This window comes from Tripterygium wilfordii, chromosome 8 (genome assembly GCF_013401445.1).
Source record: "Tripterygium wilfordii isolate XIE 37 chromosome 8, ASM1340144v1, whole genome shotgun sequence".
Lineage (NCBI taxonomy): Eukaryota > Viridiplantae > Streptophyta > Magnoliopsida > Celastrales > Celastraceae > Tripterygium > Tripterygium wilfordii.
The window spans coordinates 9,778,017-9,805,038 of record NC_052239.1 but is presented as its reverse complement, the minus strand read 5'-3'; the positions used below and the strand labels follow the sequence as shown (position 1 = coordinate 9,805,038).

General features: G+C 38.7%; 2 protein-coding genes, 1 non-coding gene and 1 pseudogene across 9 annotated transcripts; 3 read left to right on the top strand and 1 right to left on the bottom strand.

The window, feature by feature from the left end:
- The first annotated feature begins 5,075 nt into the window (after window positions 1-5,075).
- Window positions 5,076-7,665, top strand: LOC120003809 (annotated as a pseudogene).
- Window positions 7,666-10,021: 2,356 nt separating this feature from the next.
- On the top strand, window positions 10,022-26,472 carry LOC120004517 (guanylate-binding protein 3-like). 7 transcript variants are annotated; one of them, XM_038853877.1, is made up of 7 exons: window positions 10,022-10,499; window positions 10,939-11,103; window positions 11,658-11,771; window positions 23,886-24,199; window positions 24,320-24,935; window positions 25,043-25,120; window positions 25,238-26,472. In XM_038853877.1, exons 1-7 carry the CDS (start codon window positions 10,329-10,331, stop codon window positions 26,273-26,275), a joined length of 2,496 nt encoding a protein of 831 aa, XP_038709805.1. In that variant the 5' UTR covers window positions 10,022-10,328; the 3' UTR covers window positions 26,276-26,472. The 7 variants fall into 7 exon arrangements, with proteins under 7 accessions (XP_038709805.1, XP_038709806.1, XP_038709808.1 ...); XM_038853878.1 differs by having other exon boundaries at window positions 10,023-10,499; window positions 24,320-24,932; XM_038853880.1 differs by having other exon boundaries at window positions 10,024-10,499; window positions 23,886-23,971.
- On the bottom strand, window positions 14,138-14,244 carry LOC120004636. The gene has a single exon (XR_005469566.1). It is a non-coding gene; the product is annotated as a small nucleolar RNA R71 (small nucleolar RNA).
- LOC120004519 lies at window positions 19,163-21,405 on the top strand. Its single transcript, XM_038853884.1, has 2 exons — window positions 19,163-19,450; window positions 19,931-21,405. Exon 2 carries the CDS (start codon window positions 19,936-19,938, stop codon window positions 21,094-21,096), a length of 1,161 nt encoding a protein of 386 aa, XP_038709812.1. The 5' UTR covers window positions 19,163-19,450; window positions 19,931-19,935; the 3' UTR covers window positions 21,097-21,405.
- Window positions 26,473-27,022: the final 550 nt, after the last annotated feature.

Genomic DNA, 27,022 nt, shown 5'->3' with positions numbered 1-27,022 from the left:
TTGTGACAAACCGAGTGGAAGATGTATGGGCCTTCTAGCTAGCTTTTGAATGTTAATTTGAATATATATATATATATCTTTATTGAATAGGTTTTGAACAATGCCTTGTCATTTCTCAATTTCTTCCTAATATGTGTCTCATAAAGGATCAATGATTAACAGCTATATTTGGATATTGATCATCAACCAAATTCTTATCATATCAAATTCAACTTCTTTTTCGTAGTGGAACTTCTTCACTAGTGCTTACGCATAAATTTTGATGGCGACCTTGTTTAACTAATTTAGCCTGATCAATTAATTACACACACGCACACGTATATGTGTGTATATATAGTTTTATATTTCAATACTTAATTAATACTTTCATTGGGGCATTACTTGCTCTCTCTCCCTCTCAACTTCTGAAGCTGTTCTCTTAAAAGGGAAAAACAGTGAAACCTAAGTATCACACATACACTTTATGAGAGACGTACAGGCAGTGGAGGCGTGCTTTAACTTTGCTTTCCATGGCCAAAAAGAATCTTTAATCTATATATATATCCTATGTGTGCGTGTGATGGCATGAGTACATTATCATTTCGTAAAGAATTGATTGAGCATTAAATGATGGTCTCTTAATACACTAGCTATTCGGTGGTCCTAACAGGCCACGTTATACGTTGACATGGCGCATTAAAACCAATGAGACAATTAATACCAATTCAGGAGTGATTGGTGTATTTTTCAAATTTGAATTGTAAACTATTTATTTTCATTCTCAATTACCCATACATTGTTATTAATTGCTCTTGAAGTGGCACAATTCTATTAGTTTTGATACACCATATAGCATATGACATGGTGTGGCAAAAAACATTCAATAATTTCTTCTTTTTGTATTTAGTGGCATTCAACAGTGACATGGTGTGGGCTAAGACAAGTTCAATTTCTCTACAACTTGGTCTTTCCAAGTTCACAAGAGTCTTCTGGTCCATGAGAGGGAGAGAGAGAGAGAGAGAGAGAGAGAGAGAGAGAAGAGTAGCTAAGACTCATTAATGACTTGGTCAATTAGCTTTAGGAGGGAAACAATAGATGATATATATAGCTAGGTAGCTATACTAGGTGACACTTGGGCACTTTAGTCTCATCTTATCATTATATCATCATCATTTCCATTACTAATGTCCACATTCAATAATTCATGCAAAACCATGCATGCAACCATGCGTTTTGTCTTGTTCAATAATGTACTAATTAAGACAGTACGAGACGAAAAGATGTAGTAGTCTCATACGTGTGTTCTTCTCCTCTCTTTTTAATGTTGACCAGATATTGTTCCATATTAGTATCATATATATTAGGTGAATATATATATGGAAGTGGAAATTGAAGAGCGTGTTTTTGTCACTTTTACCTTAGAATTTTGTTTCAATTGCATCAAATACTTTTTACTTTTTTCGTTTAATGGAGAACCACCTCATATAAGATTATATTTTTAGACATTCAATATGGGTTTAAACTCGGGCATCAAATTTGCACATTCAGAAGTTTTTCACCTGACAACAGGGTAAATTGGGCCAAAGTCGAGCGTGTGGCTACTATTGCTCTCAGTAAGAATCGAACTCAGAAACTCTCGAATCCACATGGTTTGATTCAAGAGAGATTCACCAACATATATATTCATGCATTAATATATTTTTATGCAACATGTTTGGGTTATTATGAACAAATAACCTAGTAATTACCGGGTGTGTGTGAGACGAGAGGACTACACATATTTAAGGAAATTAATGGTTGGGGTCGAGACTTGGACACTCTTTACATTCCTAGAGATATAGATGATCCATCGGCTCGAAACCATATGAATCTAGTCCAAATTATAATTGAGAGAGCCAGTTCCACACAAGTATATTCATATATATTCCATGAGTTCCTGTAAAGTAGATTTGGTCAATATTTGTGATAAACTCCCTCTAGGATTGCGCCATCTGTCTCACAATATATATATATATATATATATTCATAGAAAAGTAAAAGAACAAGGAAGAGAAACAAAGATATACATAAATAACTAATTTTGCAACTCGGATGCCAGCCTAACTGGTTCCTATTCTTGTGGTCAAGAGTTCAATCATTTGTGTGAATTATGTGAGTGTGTGTGGATTGTATGTGTGTGTGAATTAGAGGGATACATATGTGTACTTCTATTGTCAGATAAAAAAACTATAATTTTGCAAAAAAGGCATATATTCTCCAACTTTTGATAAGTAAAAGCATGTGGTTTTCTGCCTTGGATTCCTATAGATCCAAATCTGCTCCACCTTTTATGACATTTTTTTGGTTATTATAAAAAAAATCAACAATACCAATCAATTTCTTATCTGACATAAATGCTCTCCTAATGTAATTATGCATTTGTTTGGAATTATATTTTTAATAATCAGTAATTATTTAAGGCGATGTGTCATATATCACTTAAACGGATGGACAAACTCTGTAATTCACATCTAACGGTGAAGGAATAATATGATATAGTGATTTGGTGTAGAAAAAATTTGATCGAATGATGTGACACGCCTTCTAAGTCGATGTGATTTCGTGACTCTGGTGAACTATAGAGCCTTCAGATCCTACTTACACAAATCTCACATGAATTAAACTTGACTAGATAGGTTTTGCATAGCTTAGTGCGAGTTATTTGAAGTACTGATCAAGAAAATTCATGCCTTGAAATTAGGACATACTTGCTTGATTAGCACAAACAATTATAAGATAATTAAACTAGTCTCCCTCCTGCTGAAGTTTCAAAGCAAGAGGACAAAGTAAGAAACAAACATACCCTTGGTGACAACAGTTTGCTTTTCCCTAGCTACCTATACAATACAACACACCCTTGTATTAACATTGCCTCTGGTTTCTCATCCTAGAAAATTAATAAATAATTATACATACATACATATATATGTATATTTATAGCATGGAAGGGAGAGCTATGGAGTAGTAAAAAACTTAGATGTGGGGGTTGTGTGTAGAGAGGAATCTGAAAATAAGGGCATTGAAAGTTGAAGCCTTTGTGTTGGTGTTGGAGAAGGAGAGAATATTCCATGGCCGCCACAGTTCAACAGCTAAAATCCAAAATTAAAATACTAAACAAAGTTTAAGGCCAAAAAATAAACATGATTAGATTATGATTAATAAAAGGAGAAGTTGGCAGGAAAAGTCAGCTCACAAGGAGACGACTCCCCCATATTTCCATAAATTCACTGCCTTTGTCAGCTCTCTGTCTTTTAACATGTTCCCCCCTTAATTAGTTAATTACTTATTCAAAACTATTAATAGAAAACTACAACATTCAACAATATATATATATAACTTCATTTTATACATATATGATTTCTTAAGAAATGTTACTAAAGTGGTAAACCCTAGTTATCCATCCCTTTTTTTAACCGAGAATGAAATCATATACAAGTTTGTCCTTAAGACATTCGATATAGACCTAAACTCGATCTGTAGACCCACGTCCACTTAAGTGTCCCACCGGGTGATAGGGTAACTTGGGTCAAAACACAACTTGTGGCCACAAGGATTGTTCCTAATAGGAATCAAAATCAGAACCTTTTGAATGCATACTATTTGGCCCTAGAGAGATTCACCATTAGACTATCATTCGAGTGGTTCTAGCTATCGATCGTCTTAACCATAAACACATATAAATATATAATGCAATCACACACCATGAAGTATATCTTTTTCGCTTCTTTAGATGATTCATGGCTTTGACATGAAGCAAGAAATCCCCACATTATGCAAATATAAAGCATGTCAGGAAAATCTAGCTAGCATGTATAAATAAAGTTGATCATATATAGCTACCTTTCAAAGAATGAACAACCGATCAAAGGTGAATCTACTTCCAATTCATCTACTAAATCCTTTTCAAGAATCTGAAACTTTGTAGTACAAATAGTGAAATAGGGCTAGTGGGTAGCAAATATTGACTATGAGTTGGGAGTTGGCCATGGTGATTACTGTCGTCCGGACGATTATTCTCTTTTATTTGATTTGTTTCGTCGTTTCCTGTGGATATTTACATGCATTGACAGTTGGTTCACGTGCACCACATAATTGTACGTAAAAAAAACGACATAATCCAAGAAGATCAATTAAGCTCTCTGATTATTACATTATTCAAGGGAGTCACTTGTATTTATGATCTTTAATTAGTATGAGGCATGCATGAAAGCATCAATCTTGTCTAAAACTTTCATTTTGACTAGGCAGAAACCAAGAAAGATCGATTTCACTTTTGTTGAAAATGATTATATATATACAAGGCAAGTCATATATATATAATTAAGCCTATGACTATACATATTACTAGTTGGACCTAGCTTTATCGATTTAGTTCACTTCTAAATTATAATGTTAACCTAAGGGTCTTGAGATTATTTGAGATTGTAACCACAACTAACTTGTCACATCTTACCCATGACAATAATTGAAAAGAAACAGAATTCAAATCAAATTGTTGAGTGTACAAGACACTTGCATAATTGCATCAATCATATACATAGGTGTTATTACTAGCCAACTACATATGGACTGTGGCCATGCGTTGGGTTTTACCTCAATTTACCATGTTGTCAGATGAGAAATTTATGTGCGTGCGGATATGACATTCTAACTCTCGAGTTTAGGTTTATGTCAACTGTCCAAATAATAAAGGGTCATTCTCGGTTAAAAAAAATGGGTTGTGTATCTAATTTTGAGATCTTTTGACCAGCATAGTCTTTGTGTCCCAATTCCATCTATATCATGGTTGGTAAAAAAAAATTAAAATAACAAAAATATATATATGTACATGCATACCAACAGATCTACCAAATATATAGTACCTAGCTAGTCACACAAAAATTTTGAACTAATATAAGTGGGGTTCTTGAAAATATATAATTTAATATTTACAAACATAATAATTATTAAATAAGGTGAATGAAAAGACTAGTTGATTAGAAAAATAAGAAAACAAAAAGCAAAGCAAATTATGGGATAATCATTCCAAATAGAAAAGGCATGTAGACTAACTTTCTCCTGATCAACCTCATCATATGTGTCATGATGCACCTTCGCTTCCTTCTTCTCCATCTCTCTCCCTCCATCCCAACTTTTAACTTTTCACCTCCCCTCATAAATTACACCAATTCCTTATTCCATTTTTTAATTAGCAAGTACAGAGAAAGATTAAGTCTTTGCACATAGAATATATATATATATATATATCACCTTATGTTGTTAGGGTTGAGAGGATTGAGACCCATGATTCCTATGTAGTATTAATTTTGTTTGTGTTAATTTTTCTCTTAATCACAAGTCTCTCTCTAATAGAACTCACTCTCTCATGAAAATTTCCTTTATTGGGTTTCTTAAAGATTGAGTCTTGAATCAAGTTGAGGAGAGCAAAAAAAAAAAGCCTTTGAAATCAATTAGTGTCAGATCATGATGGCAGAAGAAACAGTGAATTCAAATGGAAGTTTCGTCCAAAACCCAGATGGTGGATCCATTAATCCTCCTGTTCCAGTTCCTGTTCTTGTAAAGAAGAAAAGAAACCTCCCAGGAACACCAGGTAAGTCTCTTTTAATTTCTTCTTTTATTGTTCTTTTGCAAGTTTTCCGTTCCGGGTTCTCCTGTAGCTGGATCTTCCGGAACCAAAAGAATCCTTAGTTAGAATGAGATCCCAACTCAGCACCTTTTATTTTGATAAGAGTTGCTCTTTGGAAAGCATAGTACAAATAAGCTTTTTAAACCAACCGATGGTATATTCAAAGTTTGGTTGATTCTATATGCAGATCCTGATGCGGAGGTCATAGCCTTATCACCAAAAACTCTAATGGCAACCAACAGATTCTTGTGCGAGATATGCGGCAAAGGGTTTCAACGAGATCAAAACCTGCAACTCCATCGGCGAGGCCACAATCTTCCATGGAAGCTGAAGCAGAGGAGTAGCAAGGAAGTGAAGAAGAGAGTATATGTTTGTCCTGAAAAGACTTGTGTTCACAATCACCCATCTAGGGCTCTTGGGGACTTAACAGGTATTAAGAAGCATTTCTGTAGAAAACATGGAGAGAAGAAGTGGAAGTGTGAGAAATGCTCAAAGAGGTATGCTGTTCAATCTGATTGGAAAGCTCACTCCAAGACTTGTGGCACTAGAGAGTATAGATGTGACTGTGGCACTCTTTTTTCAAGGTAAATTTTAACTATAGTTGGTATAATTTTGTCTCTCTCTCTCCTCTATATATATATAGGTGATTAGGCATTAATCCATGACTTTATACATGCAAAACAAAGAAGATAAGTCAAAAAATGAAGCATGAAAGTGATTTTAATTTGCTATAGTGATCTATTTGCCTCGATTTTGTGAAAAAGTAAAAGGTTTGTCCTAAAAATACAAGTAATTTTGATCCGGGTTGTTCCCCCGGCTCCTTATGCGTTGGGATTGTTAGTCGGGTGTTGTTTTCTTTGTCATTCCCCTCTTGTATAATTTCCTTCTTTATGAACAGGAGAGATAGCTTCATCACTCATCGAGCGTTCTGCGACGCCTTAGCTGAAGAAACTGCTAGAATAAATGCTGGATCAAACATCAACTTAGCTGCAAATTATCATCAATTGATGGGGATTCCAGTACTAGCACCAAATATGGCACAAAATTTCACTTCTATCTTCAAGCCAGTGATCTCATCAAGCAACAATGACCAATCAACAATTGATCATCAAGCAAAGCATGGACTGTCCTTGTGGAATATGAACAAAGGAAGCAATGGCAATATCCAAGATGATATTCATCATCAACTTGGGTCTTTGGGTTCTACTTATGATGATCAAACTCTTGCACCATCTGCAGCTTATCAGATAAATTGGCCAATTCTTGGAAACAATACGTTGTCTTCATCATCAAATGGTGCTGATCATGATCATGATAATCATCACCATTATCAACGGCTGACAAGTACTTCACTTCCATTAAGCAATGTCAAGGAGCAGCTTGTGATCAGTACTGTTCCTTCTTTATACAGCAATCAAAATCATTCCCATCAAACACCTTCTCCAAACATGTCAGCCACAGCTTTGCTACAAAAAGCTGCCCAAATGGGAGCAACCTCAACTGACCCATCATTCCTAGGAAGCAATTTTGGGTTAAAATCCCATAACAACAACAATCAAGTTCAAGATCATGGGAGCAAATACTGTGGATTAGTTTATGGTTCAAGCCCTATAACCACTAGTAGTCTTGGAAGCAATGGAGTGGAGAACCAACAACACGCAGCTGCCGTGAAACGCCGGCGGATAGAGAGTGATCAAAATTGTCCAGGAGGGCAAACCAGAGACTTCCTAGGTGTTGGTGTACAAATAATCCGTCCTCCACCATCAATCAATGGATGGATTTGACATCAAACACTTTGGTTCATGGTTTTTACAAAGCTGGAGGTGATCAAATAAAGCACTGGAGTTGAAGAGGCGAAAAGTTGTACTGTTGAAGAGTTTGAAGGGAAGAGATTCATGCATATTCTCTTGAGCCCTGAAAGTTGATCCCTTTAAGAAACAGTGGAGGGCTTTAATTTTGACAAAAAAAAAAAAAAAAAAGGAGGAGAAGGTGGAGTTGTGGGGGCAATGTGACCATAGCCAGCTCCTTTTGAGCTCCATTATTGCTTTGTGTTCAATTTCTGTTTGTGGGTTGTGTTTGTCAAACTGAACTTAAAAAAGAAGTATCTTTAGTGCCAAAAAGCTTGATTAATCTTAGCTAAACTACATATAGGCCTAATTAGCCTATTATTCCAATAAACTAATATAGCTTCTTTTTTTGCCATGCTTACTTGTGTAATACACTATATCCTTTTTGCTAAGTCTTGTTCAAATTTTCATGTCAATATCCAGATATATTAAATACAGTACTAGTGAAACCAGAAGTAACCTTTTTTTATTAATTAAGAATGATACCGTACAAGTTTGTTCTTTAGATGTTCGATATGAACCTAAATTAGGGTCATTAGGTCTGTGCGTATAAAAATTTCAAACCTGTCGACAGAATAAGTTGGGTTGAAGTCCAACGCATAACCACAAGGATATTGCAAACCACAAGTAACCTCTCAGACTAAATACAAACTAAAATATCTTGTATGGTAGTCTTATTATATCTAAAACAATTAAAATTTGAATGTAATTAACAATTCAACATAGAATTTTGTACTGAATTTAAATGGTAGAGAACACCATCCTATTCAAGTCTTTCAATTGAGACAATATTACTAGGAAAGTTATCCCGATATAGGTTACATTCATATTGCATTCTTCTTATATAGTCCCTGCTTAATCAATGGCGATACAAAAATCAAGAACCAGACCCATTATGAGACTCCTTGTGTTTCAGTCGTTAGATGCGAACGTCGTATACGAATGTCATGGAACAAAAAAATCAAGAACCATATTCCACTATGAGACTCCCTGTGTTTCAGCCGTTAGATATGAACTTTTGTATACAAATGTCATGGTATACAGAAATCAAGAACCATACCTCACTATAAGACTCCTTGTGTTTCAACTTCCGTATACGGATGTCCGCATGTGAGAATATTCTTGTGTGTATATGTATATATACAGACAAGGAAAAGAAACAACAAAGCAAAGAAAAAAATAAGTAACTATATTCTTACATTTGATTCCCTTTTTCTTACATAATTTAACAAACATGGTATGGTGGACGATCCAAATTACAAAATATTCACCCAAAGAAATTGTCAAGCAGGACAAGCAGCACTCCGGCTTCAAATTTTGGCTTTTGATGTGGCCAATAATGTCTATTGTTGTTGAGGTACAATGTCAATGCAAAAGTGAAAGTATAGCTATCAGAAAAATGCTAAATGACAAGGATATGTGTTTCATTTCAACTTTTTACACTGGTGAGTGGTGGCAGAGCCATAAATATAGTTGACTATATATATAGAGAGACCCACCAGAGAATTTTGGAAGAGGGATGAGTGATGATTTATTTCTGGCTCATTACAATGAAGTAATGAACAATAAAATGTTTGATGGATACTTACAAGTTCATGTTAGGCTGTTAGGTTTCTTAGAGCAGCGGTTAAGGGATGGTTAGATTCTCACCGAAAATAATATTTTTGTGGTCACGTATTGAGTTTTGATCTAATTTATTTTGTCGTAAATTGAAAAACTTAAGTATGCGCAGGCCTGACAACTCGAATTAGACTCATATTGAATGTTTAAAGGGAAAACTTGTATGCAAGAGAATCCTTGGTGAGGGTCTACATGGGCTGCCAAGTCCCATATTTTTTAGCAAAAATAACATTGTTATAGTAGTCCTAAACATATTTAAGTAACATATGACATTTAATTATTTTTTAAAAAGACCTATTTTTTAGAGTTCGCCCAGACCCCCAAATACTCATGTATATCACTGTTTGTATAATATCGTTCTCGGTTAAAAATTGATAATGAATGGTTATGTGCCAAGAGTCAGATTGGTCAAACTTCCAAGTTTGACTTTGTTTTTGCCTTAGTGGTCTTAAACCCAACTTGCATTCTTTCAAAAGTTGGGCCTAACACACAATGCACTCTTACTCTCTTGTGTTTTACTCTTTAGGGAAAATTTCATCATTTATCAAATTTTTGGACAACGTTTTCTATCATTAGTATACTAATTACTTTTTTACCCTTATCTTCTTTCTCCCACTACAACTACACTTCTTTCTCTTTCTCCCTCCTCTCTCCTTATTGTTGCCCGTTTATATCCAACCTAAATTAAAGCTCACATCAACACATACATACTCCGACCTTCCGTCACCACCAACTCCCGTCCATTTTGTCGGAAAACAATTGGAAAGTTGCGACTACCGTAAGACAAAAGCCTCATATCTAACCTATTTTGATGACAGTTAACTACACCATCACTACAGTTAGGACTCCCTTCACTAAGACTTACAATGTAATTTTCCATACTATTAATCATACAAGTTCATTCCACAAACAATCTTTTAGTTATTAAAAAAAAAAGTGTGCATTTGAAGGTTTCACGATTATGAAATCTGAAATCTTCCAATTGCAATGCAATCACTCCGTTTCCAAAAATCGAACAAGAAATTAGAGACTTACCATTTATTGCTCTTGGCAGGGACAGGACCAGTCACCGATGGTCATTCGTCTTTTCTAATTCCCAATCCAAATTTATGGAGACCGAATAGAGAAACCCAAAATCAGAAGGAAGGAAGGAGGAGGAAAAAAAAAAAAAAACACCACCAAAATAGAGGAAGAAACTGAGAGAAAAAGTAAACTCTATGGAGAAGAGTTTTGCGGGGCCGCTGCGCCTCGTGTACTGTGAAGACGAGAGTGGAGAGGTCAAGGTGAACCCAGAAGCCGTGGATTTGCTCAAGCAATTCAAGGGTCCCATTGCCCTGCTCTCTGTGTCTGGGGCTGATCGTCAGGGTAAAAGCTATGTTCTAAACCAGGTAACCATTCTCCTCTCTCGCTTCAACAACTATTTTCCATGATCAACTTTTATTTATAAATACATTACGTATTCTGTGGTTTTGGTGGGTTGTTAGTGTTTCTCGCAAAATTGGGTTTCTTCTTTCTTGGGTTTGGGTTTGGGTTTGTATTGGGGTTGTTAAAGATGAAAACTTTTGTTGGCGGGTCTGGATATTGTACATTGTATGAGCTCTCGGAGCTTGTTAGTATGTGCGCCTATTTTACCCAAACAACAGCACTGTTAAAAACAGAGTCTTTAGGCGGACTTCTTGGCCAATGGAGACTTTTTGTTTTTGACTTTACAAATTGTGTAACCTTTGTTTCATGACACTGCTTTTGAGTTTTGAGTTGGATCGTATCTGGGAATATGAGTGTTTTCAAGCCAAACTCAAGTATGCATTTTGTGTGAATTTGTTGCAGCTTCTTGGCAGGAATACTGACTTTCAAATTTCATCAGATCGTCTGTCATGCTCCAAAGGGCTTTGGATATGGATTGTACCTCTCAAAACAACAGCACTGGACGATGGAATCGAATCCAATCTATTACTGCTGGATGCTGAAGGAATCGATGCTTATGATCAAGCGGTCTGGATTTTCCTTCTCTTTGTATTACGTGTTGCAGTGCAGGCATTTTGTTTGGTATTTGTAAAAACTTCATGTATGCTTTTTTCTTGGTGAAGTATTTGCAAATGGTTGTTTTTTTACAAGTTCTTCTGGAAGTAGAAAAGTTATTAGATTAAATGGCATTAAGGGGATGCAACCTAGTACAACCAAAAGACTTCAAGATAAACATTGCTGACTGCTTGTGATGTTTTCTCAATGATATATTGTGTATTTCATGAATGTGGTGTTTCATCTACTAATTTCATTTTGTTTGGTATTTGTAAAAACTTTATGTATGCTTTTTTCTTGGTGAAGTCTTTGCAAATGGTTTTTTTTTACAAGTTCTTCTGGAAGTAAAAAAGTTATTAGATTAAATGGCATTAAGGGGATGCAACCTAGTACAACCAAAAGACTTTAAGATAAACAGTGCTGACTGCTTGTGATGTTTTCTCAATGATATATTGTGTATTTCATGAATGTGGTGTTTCATCTACTAATTTCATATCCACCATGGGTTTTTAACTTGTTAATTGCAGAATTTCTACCAAGATTTGGCAGGTGATGGCACAAAAATGACAATTCATGATTACCTTGAGCTGGCTTTAAAGCTGCTACCTGGCGGCATAAAAGACATAGCTTCAAAAAATGCGGTAATTTATTGCATTTATTTTGTTGTAGTGACTTGTTAGATTTTGGCAATACAATGGTAAGTTCTGAAACTCTGCATCAGTTTGATTTCATTACCAGGAACCTACCAATACATGATCTGCAAATAGCTGTCTGATAGGTGTGATAATACCTATTGTTTTTGGTAGGAATCTCCCCCTCTTAAGCTTCATTTAAATAAATAATGAGTGTATTTATGTTTTGATTTGTATTTTTTGATAGGTTGATTGCGGTTTGGATGAAAAGTGATGAAAAAAAGGGCTGAACTGAAGAAAATGTCCACCGACCTTCGTGTGTTCAAATACTTATAACTTTTTGTCACGTTATCGGAATCAAGCGAAATAAAAGGCTTTGGAAACTAGACATCTCAAGCTTTCCGTAGACGCTAAAATCGTGCAAATCGGACGTCGTATGGAGATTTTGGAAGCATTCCACGCCTAGGCGCAATATTTGTGCACGCCCAGTATCACTTGTGCACGCCCAGTCCAGCGAGTTGGGGCGTGAATTTGAAGTTGTGCACGCCTAGGATTGCGCCTAGGCGTGCGCCTAGGCGTGGTGCGCCTAGGCGTGAATACAACGCGCCTAGGCGCACAAGACAGTTTTTTGGGATGTTTTAATTCGCGAACTTGCCGAGCCGCAGGACACTTTTGAACCTAGAACTGATTTTCTGGGGAGCGAAACCAGAGGGGGAAGGCGATTCTTGGAGCTAGGAGGAGAGATTCTTCAGCTCAACTTGGATCTACTCAACTAATTGGGTTTATTCATGATTTTCTCATCTCTCCTTTTGTGTTTTTTCTCTCATTATGTGTAACTAAATCTCTTGTGCCAAGGCTAGGATGAAGCCTTGGGTTTGATGACTTTGTTTATGACTTGATTTACATATATATGAGTTGATTTGGGTATAAATCTTGTGTTTCTATGTTTGATTGCAATTTCTTCATGCTTGTGGTGTTTGGCCAACACTTTAGGTTTTTGGATGAAATTGTTTGGAGAATTTGCTTAGACAATAATATGTCAAGTAGATTATGCTTCTTGAAACACTTGATTATGAATGTGTCTCCCTTTAATTAGGTGACAATTTTGTATGAATCCTAATCTCCATAGAACTCCATAAATTCCTATGCATGTTTAGACCAATAAGATGGCTAGAATGTATTTAGGAATATCCGACCTAGACCAATAAGATGGCTAGTAATCGATTTTAGGGAGATTTGGCTTAAGTGCGCTAAAACCGACTTAGGTACGGATTCGTTATGCCCGAATTAGCAAATATGTGTGTGAATTTATGTCATTCCAAGTCATTTCCCAAGGGGGATTCCGAAGCCTTGGTGTTCATCTCATATTTGTTAAATCATCTCATTTGCATTAGTTGCATCCTAATTCTAAGAAAATACCAAAAACACTTTGCTCTTTGCTTGTTTTAGTTTAATTACCAAACCAAACAATCTTGAGTTGAATTTTACTTTTGATTGCATTGTCCATATATACATACAAATAGACATTTGGATTAAACATAACACCGTCCCTGTGGATTCGACCCTTGCTTATCATTGTGCTGTAGTCGCCGACTAGTACACTTGCTAGTAAGGTTAATTTAGACCCAACAAGTTTATGGCGCCGTTGCCGGGGACGGTTGCTTATATTTGATCCATTCTTGTTTATATACATAGATACTTACATACTTAGTTTAGCTCTTTCTTACTTGATAATTAGTGATCCTTATACTTTTCTTTCTTGTTTGTAGTTCATGCAAGGAAGGCGTTCTCAAGATACAGAAATTCTTCCTGTCGATCTAGACTTGGAACGTGCACGAAGGAACAAGAAAGACAAGGATTTTCTTGAGGAGAAATCTTCCACTCGTTCTATCTCTCCTCCTATATCCAGCTCTAGTTCATCTAGTGACAACATTTTGGGAGAACATTCTGAACAGGAGAGCATGGCTGAGAATCGTGAGGAAGTTGGCAATAATGCCAACAATGCAAATGCTCCGGTCACAATCATGGACTACTCTATGCCACAATTCTCTACTAGACAATCTTGCATCATATTACCAACCATTCCGCCAAATCTATCTTATGAGCTTAAATGTCATGTGATTAACATGCTCCCATCATTCTCAGGAGCGGAAAATCAAGATGCTAGTGATCACATTGATAATTTTCTGGAAATTTGTGGCACTCAAAAAATTCAAGGCATATCTGAAGAATTCATACGGTTGAAGCTTTTTCCTTTTTCTCTTAAGGAAAGTGCTAAGATCTGGTTCAAGACTTTGCCACCAAATTCTATCACTTCTTGGGATCAACTTTCTGCTAAGTTTATTCAGAAGTTCTATACTCAATCAAGGACACAGAGGCTTCGGGATCAGATTTTCCATTTCAGACAGAACAAGGGAGAACCACTTTTTAAGGCTTGGGAGCGATATAAAACTTTATTGATTGGTTGCCCACATCATCAATTCTTGCCATGGCAGATTATATCATACTTTTACCAACATCTGGCTGATGAATGCCGCCATAGGTTAGATGCAGCTGCTGGAGGAAATATTATGGCTAAGGAACCGACTGAAGCCAATGAAATTATTGAGACTGTGGTAGCAAATTCCTCACAATGGGATAATCGTGATCTTGATGCTCCTAGACATATGGTTTATGAGGCTAGTGCTTCAAATTCAGAGATGGCGTCTGTGGCTAGGAAATTGGATGCGGTAGTAACTTTGCTGAGCAGAAATTTGGAGCCTTGTGGCATTTGTGGAGGCACCGATCATCCTACTCATGTATGTTCTAGAAGTGGGACATTTCCTGAAGCTGAAGTTAATGCAGTTCAACCTTTTCATAGGCAGCAGAATGATCCATTTTCTCACACATATAACCCAGGATGGAAGAATCACCCAAATTTCTCCTATGCTTCATCCCAGAATTTCAATCAAGGGCCCAGACCTTGGCAAGCTCCACGACAAGGACCACCTTCTCAAGATGCAAAGAAGTCTGCTATGGAGGACCTTATCACCCAACTTGCTCAATCACAAGTCACAATGCAGCATTCCCAAGCAGAGATGAGCAATTCAATGACTCAGTTGCAACAAACTGTTTCCAGCAATACTCAGTCCATCGCAAAGCTTGAAATGCAAGTAGGACAACTTGCTCAGGCTTTGAGTGAAAGACAACCGGGAAAGCTTCCAAGTCAACCTGAGGTAAATCCTAAACAGCATGAAGATGCTAATGCTATTACTGTCTTGCGAAGTGGGAAAAAGGTGGACAACAAGATTGAATATAAAGGGCTTGATGGTGAGAGTCATGATGAACCTACAGTGGTGGTACCGAGTGCTCCCACCACACCTCATGTTGAGAAGGAAAAGCCGGAAGAAGAGGTTATTCCAACAGTGCCTTTTCCATCTCGTCTTGCACCGGCTAAAAAACACAAGTATAATCGGGACATTTTTGAAGTTTTGAAGAAAGTAGAGATTAATATTCCACTTATTGAGGCAATTAAGTCTATTCCCGCATATGCAAAATTTTTGAAGGAGTTGTGCACTAACAAAAGAAAGATTGGTGATCATGAAGAAGTATTTCTCTCCGAAGAGACAAGTGCTATTTTACAAAAGAAGCTCCCACCCAAATTAAAAGATCCGGGTAGCTTTACCATTCCTTGTATTATTGGAGAGAAAGAAATTGAAAAAGCCTTGATGGATCTTGGTGCGAGTGTGAATATCATGCCTTATTCTGTTTACACTACATTGAAGATCGGTGAGTTGAAACCAACATCAGTCACTCTCCAATTAGCGGATCGCTCTTTAGTGCATCCTTTTGGGCTAGTTGAAGATGTTCTAGTGAAGGTGGGAGAGTTTGTTATTCCGGTGGATTTTCTAGTGCTTGATATGGAGGGTGAACCTAATCCGGGAAAAGATGTACCAATCATTCTAGGCCGCGGTTTTATGGCAACCACCAACACCATCATTGATGTCAAGATGGGAGTTCTCACTATGACAGTCTTTGATAAAACTATTCAGTTTCGGCTCTTTGAGGCCATGAGACATTCTAATGATTCAAAGACTTGTTTTTGGGTGGATGTGGTGGATAGAAGAGTCGACATGGAGCTGCATAGAAATGATAAAACCATTGCTTTGGAAGCTTTTCTAGTGGGAGATATTGAGAGGACTCTGGACAATGATACTCAAGAAGTTGTAAACATGTTTGAGGCTTCTCCTAGTTATCAACACAAGTGGCGTCCGACCTTTGAAAATTTGAGGGACTCTCCAAATCTTGAGAAGCTAGTACCATCTATAGTGAGTCCGCCAGAGCTAGAGTTGAAGCCTTTGCCCGCACATTTGCGATATGCATTCTTAGGTAACTCTAAAACTCTTCCTGTTATTATTTCTTCTAATCTTTCTCTCTTGGAAGAAGAGAAATTGCTCCGTGTTCTCAGGGAATACAAGAGTGCAATTGGGTGGACCATTGCGGATATTCGTGGCATTAGCCCCTCTGTGTGCATGCATCGCATTTTGATGGAGGACGGAACTAAAGCCACTAGAGAGGGACAAAGAAGATTAAATCCAAACATGAAAGAAGTTGTCCGGAGTGAGATTTTGAAGCTCTTGGATGTTGGCGTTATTTATCCTATTTCTGATTCCAAATGGGTGAGTCCAGTCCATCTTGTGCCGAAGAAATCTGGGATTACTGTCGAAGCTAATGAGAACAATGTGCTTATTCCTACTCGGAAGGTCACGGGATGGCGAGTTTGTATTGATTATCGGAAACTGAATTTAGCTACCCGAAAAGATCACTTCCCATTACCTTTTATTGATCAGATGCTTGAGAGACTGGCAGGGCATGAGTATTATTGCTTCCTGGATGGTTATTCTGGTTATAACCAAATTGCCATTGCTCCCGAAGATCAAGACAAGACTACTTTCACTTGTCCATTTGGAACATTTGCTTACCGTCGGATGCCTTTTGGCTTATGCAATGCTCCTGCAACATTTCAGCGTTGCATGATAAGCATCTTCTCTGACATGGTGGAGCGTTTTATTGAGATATTTATGGATGATTTTTCTGTCTTTGGGTCAAGTTTTGACAATTGCCTTCAAAATCTATCTATTGTGTTGAGGAGATGTGAAGAAACCAATTTGGTGCTAAATTGGGAAAAATGCCACTTTATGGTGCAACGAGGAAATGTGTTGGGGCATATTATCTCCAAAAATGGGATTGAAGTTGATCCGGCAAAGATAGAGCTTATATCGAAGCTTCCTCCTCCGATTAATGTGAAAGGAATTCGTTCTTTTCTGGGACATGCAGGGTTCTATAGGAGGTTCATTCAAGATTTTTCTAAAATTGCTAGGCCTTTATGCAACCTTTTGGCCAAAGATGCAGTTTTTCTATTCGATGAAGCTTGTATGAGGGCATTCGATTTGTTGAAAGAGAAACTTACTACCGCTCCAATTATGATGCCTCCAGATTTTTCTTTGCCATTTGAAATTATGTGCGATGCTTCTGACTTTGCCATTGGAGCAGTGCTTTGTCAACGAGTTGACAAGAAGTCTCATGTTATATATTATTCAAGCCAAACACTCAATGATGCTCAAGTCAATTATACCACCACCGAGAAAGAGTTGTTGGCTATTGTTTTTGCCTTGGACAAGTTTCGTCAATATTTAGCATGCTCTAAAGTGATTGTCTACTCTGACCATGCAGCATTGCGGTATTTATTGTCAAAGAAAGACTCCAAGCCACGGCTCATTCGTTGGGTACTGCTTCTCCAAGAGTTTGATTTGGAGATTCGGGATAAAAAGGGGTGTGAGAATGTAGTTGCTGATCATCTCTCTCGGCTCGCTATCAAGGAAAACGGTGAAAGAGATATGGATTTCAATGAGACCTTTCCAGATGAGCATTTTTTTGAGGTCGAGGAAGTTCCTTGGTATGCAGATATCGTTAATTATCTGGTAAGCCGGAAGTTACCTCCGGGTATGACCACACATGAGAAAAACAAGTTTCTATCCTCCATCAAATATTACTATTGGGATGATCCTTATTTATTCAGATGTTGTCCTGATCAGATTATCAGACGATGTATTCCGGTTAATGAGCAAGAAAGTGTTCTTCACTTTTGCCACTCTCATGTGTGTGGAGGGCATTTTGGGGGGAAGAAAACTTCTGCCAAGGTACTTCAATGTGGATTTTATTGGCCCTCTCTGTTCAAAGATGCTCATTCTTTCTGTTTGACGTGTGATCGATGCCAACGAACCGGGAATATTTCAGCAAGAGATCAAATGCCATTGAACAACATATTGACTATTGAGCTATTTGATGTGTGGGGGATTGACTTCATGGGTCCATTCCCCAATTCCCATGGAAATCTATATATTTTGGTGGCGGTTGATTATGTGAGTAAATGGGTTGAAGCTCTACCGTGCAAAACCAATGATCATGGTGTGGTTTTGCATTTCTTGAAAAATATGATCTTTGCAAGGTTTGGAACTCCAAGAGCTATTATTAGTGATGGTGGATCGCATTTTTGCAACAAGTACTTTGAGAAGTTGATGAAAAAATGTGGGGTAACTCACAAGGTTGCTACACCTTACCACCCGCAAACGAGTGGCCAGGTGGAGATATCGAACCGGGAGATCAAACATATTCTTGAGAAGACGGTTTCTTCTAGTAGAAAGGACTGGAGTATTAAGCTTAATGATGCTCTTTGGGCTTATCGGACTGCTTTTAAGACTCCTATTGGCATGTCTCCTTACCGGTTAGTCTTTGGGAAGCCTTGTCATTTACCGGTAGAGCTGCAACATCGAGCATACTGGGCAATCAAGGTTTTGAACTTTGATCTCCAGGAAGCTGGCAATATGAGGAAGCTCCAACTTAATGAGCTTGATGAGCTGCGGAATGACTCCTATGAGAATGCTAAAATCTACAAGGAAAAGACCAAACTCTTTCATGATAAACATATCTCAAGGAAGGTATTTGAAGCAGGTCAAAAAGTCTTGCTGTATAATGCTCGCCTTCGATTTTTTCCGGGAAAGCTTCGATCAAGGTGGAGTGGTCCGTATGAGGTGATTAAAGTTCTTCCTTATGGCTCTGTATTTATCAAGGACCCTCGCACAAGTTTTGAGCAGCAAGTAAATGGTCACCGCCTCAAGCCCTATTTTGAGACCTCTTTTGATATGGAAAAGTACAAGTTACGCTTGGAAGATCCTCCATCCCTTTGAAGATCTTAGCACCGCCACGTCTGGCTGAAGACATTAAACTTAGCGCTATTTGGGAGGCAACCCAATGCAGTATATCCTTTTGTGTATCCTTTTCTTCTTTATCATTCTATTTTTATTGGCAAAAATTTTGTGTGGATGTTAGTTTGCATGTGCTGAAATCTGGCTGCAGGAAAATTGAAATTTCTGGGCAATATGTTACAGCCAGACCACGCCTAGGCGTGCATATCCACGCCTAGGCGCAACTTATCACCACGCCTAGGCGTGGACAATCCACGCCTGGGCGTGTCTATTTAAAAAAAAAAAAAAAAAAAAAAAAAAAAAAAAAAAAAAAAAAAAAAAAAACTCTTCATTATATACCACACAATCTGTACACAGTCACATACCCACGCCGAGCTTTATCTCTACCGCGTGCCTAGGCGCACCTCTCCAATCCTCGCCTAAGCGACAATCTAAGCGCATCAGGTATGTAATAGTTTCTCTATGCTTGCTCTATTCCAAGCAAGAATTGAAGTGAGAGAATTGCAAAGTTTGGCAATGGCATCTCCTAATTTTTGGAAGTTTAGGGCTAAAGTATGGGATATCTTGGTTGATTCTCTCATTCTGAGTCATGTAGGACATATTGGTTGCCTGATCTGCTGTTTTTGTGTACAAAGTGTGGGATTTGGTGCTTGAAGCTCGGGTTGCCATGGCAACCCGTGCGTGTTGGGGAAGAAGGGACCACGCCTAGGCGTGGTTCCCTCACGCCTAGGCGTGAGTTCGCCTAGGCGTGAGTTCGCCTAGGCGTGGTTCACTCACGCCTAGGCGTGAGTTCGCCTAGGCGTGGTTCACTCACGCCTAGGCGTGAGTTGGTCTTATCTCATACCATCTTTTGTCATCTTTCTGTGCAGTATTGCGTTAATGATTATCCCTGCTATTCTTAATTGTTTTACATTGCTTTTGCAGTAATTATGCCGCGTCAAAAGCTAGTGGCATCCATGCGCAAGAAGCGCACTTCTCGGTTCACAACACCTCAGCCACCTCCTGCAACAGAGGGGTCTACTTCTGGAGCTGCCATTGATTACTTTGACATTGCTACTCTTGTGCCGGAGGTATATTTATCTGCTGATCTGTTGAACAAGGTTGGGGTAAGAAGTGAGCCTTTCGGCCGGCTCCGCCACTTTTGTTCTTTCATTGCTACCCCGGATGTTTCTTCTGCTGCTGATGTTCCGGTCTATCCAAGCCTGGTGCGTGCATTCTATCGCACCGTGGAAGCAACAGGGCCTGGCCTCTACCAAGCTATATTGCCTTCCGGGATGATTACTTTTTCTGCTGCTGATGTTAGTGCCAGTATTGGACATCCTACTTCCCAGCCTCCTGATAGTGGTTTCCAGCCACCTATTCCTTCTGCCCAGCTGGAGGATCATGAGTGGATGGTCCAACATTTTACTGGTCGGCGGGGAAAATTTGTTCGGAAATCTGCTCTTCCGCAGGTTATGTATCTTGTGGACCGGCTAGTGCATGGTAACTTATGGCCAACTGGGCACCAGAGTGAGAGGAGGGAGGAGGCCTTGGAGATTCTTTATTGTATCTGGACTGGTACTTGGTTTGATCTTGGCCACTATTATATTCAGTCCTTTTTGGCTATCCGTAGGAGCGTGGAGGACACCAAAGTCAAGGTGAAGAGGCTCTTTCTGCCGCGGATCATCACTCGCTTGCTGACATATCTCCAGGTGCTACCTCTGACTCTGCAGTCTGTCTCTCTTCCCATGGAGGCGTATGATTTGAGCAACTGGCGTATTAGTATAGCTCGTATTCGCTCTGCCCCTGCTGGGAGAGCTCGATATGCTCCGGGTGTGCAGCAGTTTGCGGAGGAGGACGAGGATGGCGAGGAGGAGGATACCGCTCCGAGTGATGCCGATGCTGCTGATCATGATACTCGGATCAAGGAGATGAGCGACCAGCTGACTCGTCTTGAGCACACTTTCCAGTCTCATGCTGAGTATGTCCAGCAGCAGTTCCAGACTCAGGGTCAGCAGATTACTGATGTCCTATCCATGCTCCAGGAGATGCGGCGCGACAAAAATCTCACTTATGTTCGCCGCAAGACCTCTGGTGGACCCACTCAGTAGTTTCCCCTGCAGGTTGTATTGTTCTACGCTTGTCATCCATTTTATTTTGTCCCGATTATTCCTCTCTTATGCTTTGAGGACAAAGCTTGTTCTAACAGTGGGGTGGTTGGGTAGTCTTATTTTATGCTGCTGTTATTAAGGTCAAGTACTATGGATGATGCCCTCTTATTTTCTGTTAATCTGTGCGTGGATGGACTCCCTTATGTTTCATATTTAAGTTGCGAACCCATCTTGTCCCCTTATATGCTTGAGGAATCATTGATGCCTACTTGATTATTTACGAAATTGATTCACTTGCATTGAAATGTAGTGGGGTATGACTTGGTTGGATATATGTGTTGAATGTGGATTTTCTCTTAGATGAGCTAGAACATCATTTCAGTAATATCATTGGCACTAGTTATTTGTATACAAGTAAAAAAAAAAAAAAAAAAAAAAAAAAAAAAAAAAAAAAAAAAAAAGCTTGAAAATGATGAAAATCATGTTCCGCTCATGTGTTTTTGCTGAGTAACCGGGGCTCTTGTCTAACCAACTTGAGTTTCGCGTAAAAAGGTGAGGCAGTCATGATGAACATACTAGGCCTGCTTAACTTCGAAACCTTGTCAACTCGAGAAATTGATCCGAGGGGTGCTTTGTCACCTAATGCCCTAAACCTACTGGTTGGGAGTCATTGGTTGAGAACTCGCTACATGGGTTGACTAGAAAGTTTAATGGAGTGAGCATTGCACGGTTCTAGATAAAAAAAAAAAGAGAAAACCTTTAGACAGAGTAGTATGTATATAAATAAATGTGCCTTGGTATCATTGTTTGGTTGTTCTTGGGATTCTTGGAATGTGACTATGTTTAGCATGTGTAAACTCTTGGAAGCCACATTTTTATGCATTTCCTCTTAGCACTGCATGCCATCTAAAAAAAAAAAAAAATATTTAATTGAGTAGGCTGAAAATTTTCCATGAGTATATCATGCGGATGAAGTGTGGGGTGTTTGATATCTTGGGACTGAAACGTTTGTGGGTGTCGTTCTTGTAAGCCCTCAGGAGACACAACTCCTCCACTAGGGACACCTAGGGGTTTAAAGGCTTGTTGCATATGCTAAATGCAACCGCGATTCCTGCGTTAGTGAGTTAAGATGTTAGTGGTACATGTACTTAATCTAGTTTTACTTGAGGACAAGTAAGGTTTAAGTGTGGGGTGTTTGATAGGTGTGATAATACCTATTGTTTTTGGTAGGAATCTCCCCCTCTTAAGCTTCATTTAAATAAATAATGAGTGTATTTATGTTTTGATTTGTATTTTTTGATAGGTTGATTGCGGTTTGGATGAAAAGTGATGAAAAAAAGGGCTGAACTGAAGAAAATGTCCACCGACCTTCGTGTGTTCAAATACTTATAACTTTTTGTCACGTTATCGGAATCAAGCGAAATAAAAGGCTTTGGAAACTAGACATCTCAAGCTTTCCGTAGACGCTAAAATCGTGCAAATCGGACGTCGTATGGAGATTTTGGAAGCATTCCACGCCTAGGCGCAATATTTGTGCACGCCCAGTATCACTTGTGCACGCCCAGTCCAGCGAGTTGGGGCGTGAATTTGAAGTTGTGCACGCCTAGGATTGCGCCTAGGCGTGCGCCTAGGCGTGCGCCTAGGCGTGCGCCTAGGCGTGGTGCGCCTAGGCGTGAATACAACGCGCCTAGGCGCACAAGACAGTTTTTTGGGATGTTTTAATTCGCGAACTTGCCGAGCCGCAGGACACTTTTGAACCTAGAACTGATTTTCTGGGGAGCGAAACCAGAGGGGGAAGGCGATTCTTGGAGCTAGGAGGAGAGATTCTTCAGCTCAACTTGGATCTACTCAACTAATTGGGTTTATTCATGATTTTCTCATCTCTCCTTTTGTGTTTTTTCTCTCATTATGTGTAACTAAATCTCTTGTGCCAAGGCTAGGATGAAGCCTTGGGTTTGATGACTTTGTTTATGACTTGATTTACATATATATGAGTTGATTTGGGTATAAATCTTGTGTTTCTATGTTTGATTGCAATTTCTTCATGCTTGTGGTGTTTGGCCAACACTTTAGGTTTTTGGATGAAATTGTTTGGAGAATTTGCTTAGACAATAATATGTCAAGTAGATTATGCTTCTTGAAACACTTGATTATGAATGTGTCTCCCTTTAATTAGGTGACAATTTTGTATGAATCCTAATCTCCATAGAACTCCATAAATTCCTATGCATGTTTAGACCAATAAGATGGCTAGAATGTATTTAGGAATATCCGACCTAGACCAATAAGATGGCTAGTAATCGATTTTAGGGAGATTTGGCTTAAGTGCGCTAAAACCGACTTAGGTACGGATTCGTTATGCCCGAATTAGCAAATATGTGTGTGAATTTATGTCATTCCAAGTCATTTCCCAAGGGGGATTCCGAAGCCTTGGTGTTCATCTCATATTTGTTAAATCATCTCATTTGCATTAGTTGCATCCTAATTCTAAGAAAATACCAAAAACACTTTGCTCTTTGCTTGTTTTAGTTTAATTACCAAACCAAACAATCTTGAGTTGAATTTTACTTTTGATTGCATTGTCCATATATACATACAAATAGACATTTGGATTAAACATAACACCGTCCCTGTGGATTCGACCCTTGCTTATCATTGTGCTGTAGTCGCCGACTAGTACACTTGCTAGTAAGGTTAATTTAGACCCAACACTGTCTTATCTTTCGCAAGTCTACATTCAGTTTTCAGCATATCTATTATTCATGCTTGGTCATCATAACACTTCCCAGGTTCTTGATAGTCTGCTGTCAGAGTTTGAAGCTTCAGTTCATGGTCCCTCAAAATGCCTGAATCTTTCGTCCTTCATGCAACAAAGGTTAATTTTTGTTCTTTTCTTTGTTTTTCTTTTCCTTGTTGGGGTGTTTGGGGGCAGGAGCAGGGCTGTTGTGCAGTTAGGAAGGGTGGGCCGAAGCATTAATCCTATGCCACAACTCTTGTATATCAGTCAATTGATGCCACTGGAATGCATGTTACAACATAATGTCTTGTGCTCCATGTGCTGTTTGTTTCCAATTATGTGGCAAACTGGCAATAATCCGGTCTGGTAAAATGAAACTCTTAGTCCTTCCATCTTATGTATTACCATATGCATTTGGGAAATCTAGTGTTTGTAAAGTCTCTGATCGAGTTGAGCTAACTGATATCTAAAGCTGCTGAATCTCAGTTTGCAAGGTCCCATACTCCAGCATGCCAAGAAGAAAATCGAAGAAGTTTCATCAGAGAATAATGACCTCATATTGAAATGCCGTTCAATTGAAGATAAAATGGAACTCCTGACCAAAAGGCTGGAATCAAGTGTAAAACTTAATAATGAATATCAGAAATGTTATGAGGATGCCATTAATGACATCAAAAAGCTCTCTGATCCATATAGGAGCCGAGTTACGGAATTGGAGAACAGATTTAAATCATCGGAGGAGAGGTGTTCTTCTTTGTTAAAATTGCTCGACTCTGTGGCACAGGAAACCTTGCAGTGGAAAACCAAGTATGAGGAGGAGTTGACTAAGGAGAAAGCTACTGACAATCAGTTTAACACAGAAATAGCAGTTCTCAAGTCCAGGATCTCTCTCGCTGAAGTAAGAGTTGCTGCAGCTAATGAACAGTCCCAGTCAGCGCAAAAGGAGGTGGATGAGTGGAAAAACAAATATGAAGCTGCTGTTGAAGAAGCCAAGGCTTCTTTGCAGAAGGTCGCCATTGATCAGGAAAGCTCAACTATGGAGGCACAGAGCAGAGAAGATTCTCTGAGGACAGTATTCTTCAACTCCTTGGCAGAGAAGGTGGTATATATCTTTCTCTTTGCACACCACCCCCAGTTCATTATCTTTGGCTGTGTTCTCTTTTTATATTACCTGTACTGAGCTATTTTCAATGGTTGTTGGAGTGACAGGATACCGAAATTAAGGACAAGGTAGCAAAGCTTGAGCACGCTGAGCAACGTGTGGCCACTCTGAGTTTGGAGTTAGAGGTGAGCATCTGTGAGTGTGCTCCGCGAGTCATTACCATATGGACTCTTAAGGAAAACTACCTTGTTGCTGGCATGCATGTGAGTTTTCATATTTTCTTGCGCTATTACTATATGCAGGCTGCAGAATCAAGAATAAAGAACTATGAATCGGAGTCATCCGCTTTGAAGCTTCAAATAAAAGAGTTGGTTGACAAGTATGAAATTGTCAACACTTCTGCTCAAACATTGAAGAAACAAGCCACAATGCTTGAAAAGGAGAAAAACTATCTAGAGCAGAAATACCACTCCGAGTTAGAAAGGTCTGCAGAAGCTCATGAAAGGTGTAAAGCTTCAGGAAAGGAAGTGAGGGTAGAAAGTGAACTTATAGGCACTGCACCCAAAAAGGATTTTGCTAGTGATATTGAAGCAGTTGGTGTTCAACAGCCGGCAGTAGAAAGGCTTGCCCATGTTGAAAAAACACAATTGCGTATTGAAAGCCTGGAGAGAGAAAACAGGCCCCTGGCTAGTGAAGTTGATAGATGCCGAGTCTCAGAAGAGAGTGCCATATCTAAGGCTGCATTACTGGAAGTAAAGGTCAAGGAGAGAGAAGAGGAAATAAAGAGTTTATTGAAATTAATAAATGAGAATGGGGTTGGCTCACTTCAAAATCTTAAGAGTAGCTCAGGGCCTGAATGTGCAGCGTACTCAGTGGCAAATGAGATGAGGGAAGCCCCATCCGATCAGCCTTATTCCGTGCAGGGAGAAGTCAAGTTACTTCAGCAGGAGTTGAGTACCAACTCTAAAAATGAAACTCTTCTGGATTCTGAGCAGAGAAGTAACTCTGATGGAAAACGTTTGAGGTCTCCTAAAGTATTTTCTGATTTTGTCTGCATGGATTCTGATGAAGAAAAGGTTGAGCAATCAAAAAGGCCCAAGAGGGCAATGACCCCTCGGAGATGTACGATTGTAGCAGACATGAATTCTCCAATTATGACAAATGAAGATAAAAGTGAAAGCCAGAAGTCTCATTCAGGAGATTACACCAAGTTTACTGTGACTGAACTGTGGCAAGAGCTCATGAAACATGGTTTTGTTTCTGAGTTGCTTGAGCTGAAGAGGCCCAAGAAGAAAGACATTCTTGATCTTTACAAAAAACTTGTCCTTCAGAGACAGTAACGTCAAGTACCACAATGTGTACATTAGCTATACTTCTACATTCTCTGTGATTACATTTTCAGGAAGAAAACTTTTCTTGGGTATTTGTTGGCAGCACAGGCAAAATATGAGATCTAAATGAGAGGCAGTTTTCACTGTGATCGATCGAGTTCTTGTAGTTGCATGTTCAAGACAATAGACTTGATCATTTTCTGCAATTGATTTGCCATAGTTTATTTAGATCCATTTCTGCATTTTTATAATGAAAACATGCAAATAATGCTAAACTCGGCCAGATGACGTAGCGAGAATAATAAAAGAATATAGTATCAAGTGTGTTAGAACAACTAATGCTGTAAGAATAATCTTTGTACAGTTGGTCTGTTAACATGAGAAGAGTTTTGGTTGGGATGATGAAGTTAATTGTGGTATCTCCTTGCATGCGAGAAGCCACAAGTTCAACTACCCATGAGAGATTCTCCTCGCACAGGCTTCTGCCCCGAAAGCACATGCATTACAAAAGTAACACAAGTTATTATACGTGTATATATATATAGGCACATCTTTAATTAGTATACTGTTGTAACCTTAGACAGAAAGATAAGCTATACCTGAAAAATAAATATTATTGAGTACTGGAATTACTATAAAAAGGGTTTGCTTGGATCTCAAGTTTGGTAATTCTGTGTATGTGAAAACTTGTAGGAGAATAAATGTAGTTTTTCATGTCTTTTGTCTGAAAGGTAGTTCTGACTTCTGAGATTTGTC

Coding starts and splice junctions, on each gene's coding strand:
- LOC120004517 (XM_038853877.1), top strand. CDS start 10,329: ATGGAGAAGAGTTTTGCGGGGCCGCTGCGCCTCGTGTACTGTGAAGAC. Junction 11,772..23,885: donor ACATAGCTTCAAAAAATGCG/GTAATTTATTGC, acceptor AACACTTCCCAG/GTTCTTGATAGTCTGCTGTC. Junction 24,200..24,319: donor ACTGGCAATAATCCGGTCTG/GTAAAATGAAAC, acceptor GCTGAATCTCAG/TTTGCAAGGTCCCATACTCC.
- LOC120004519 (XM_038853884.1), top strand. CDS start 19,936: ATGCCGCGTCAAAAGCTAGTGGCATCCATGCGCAAGAAGCGCACTTCT.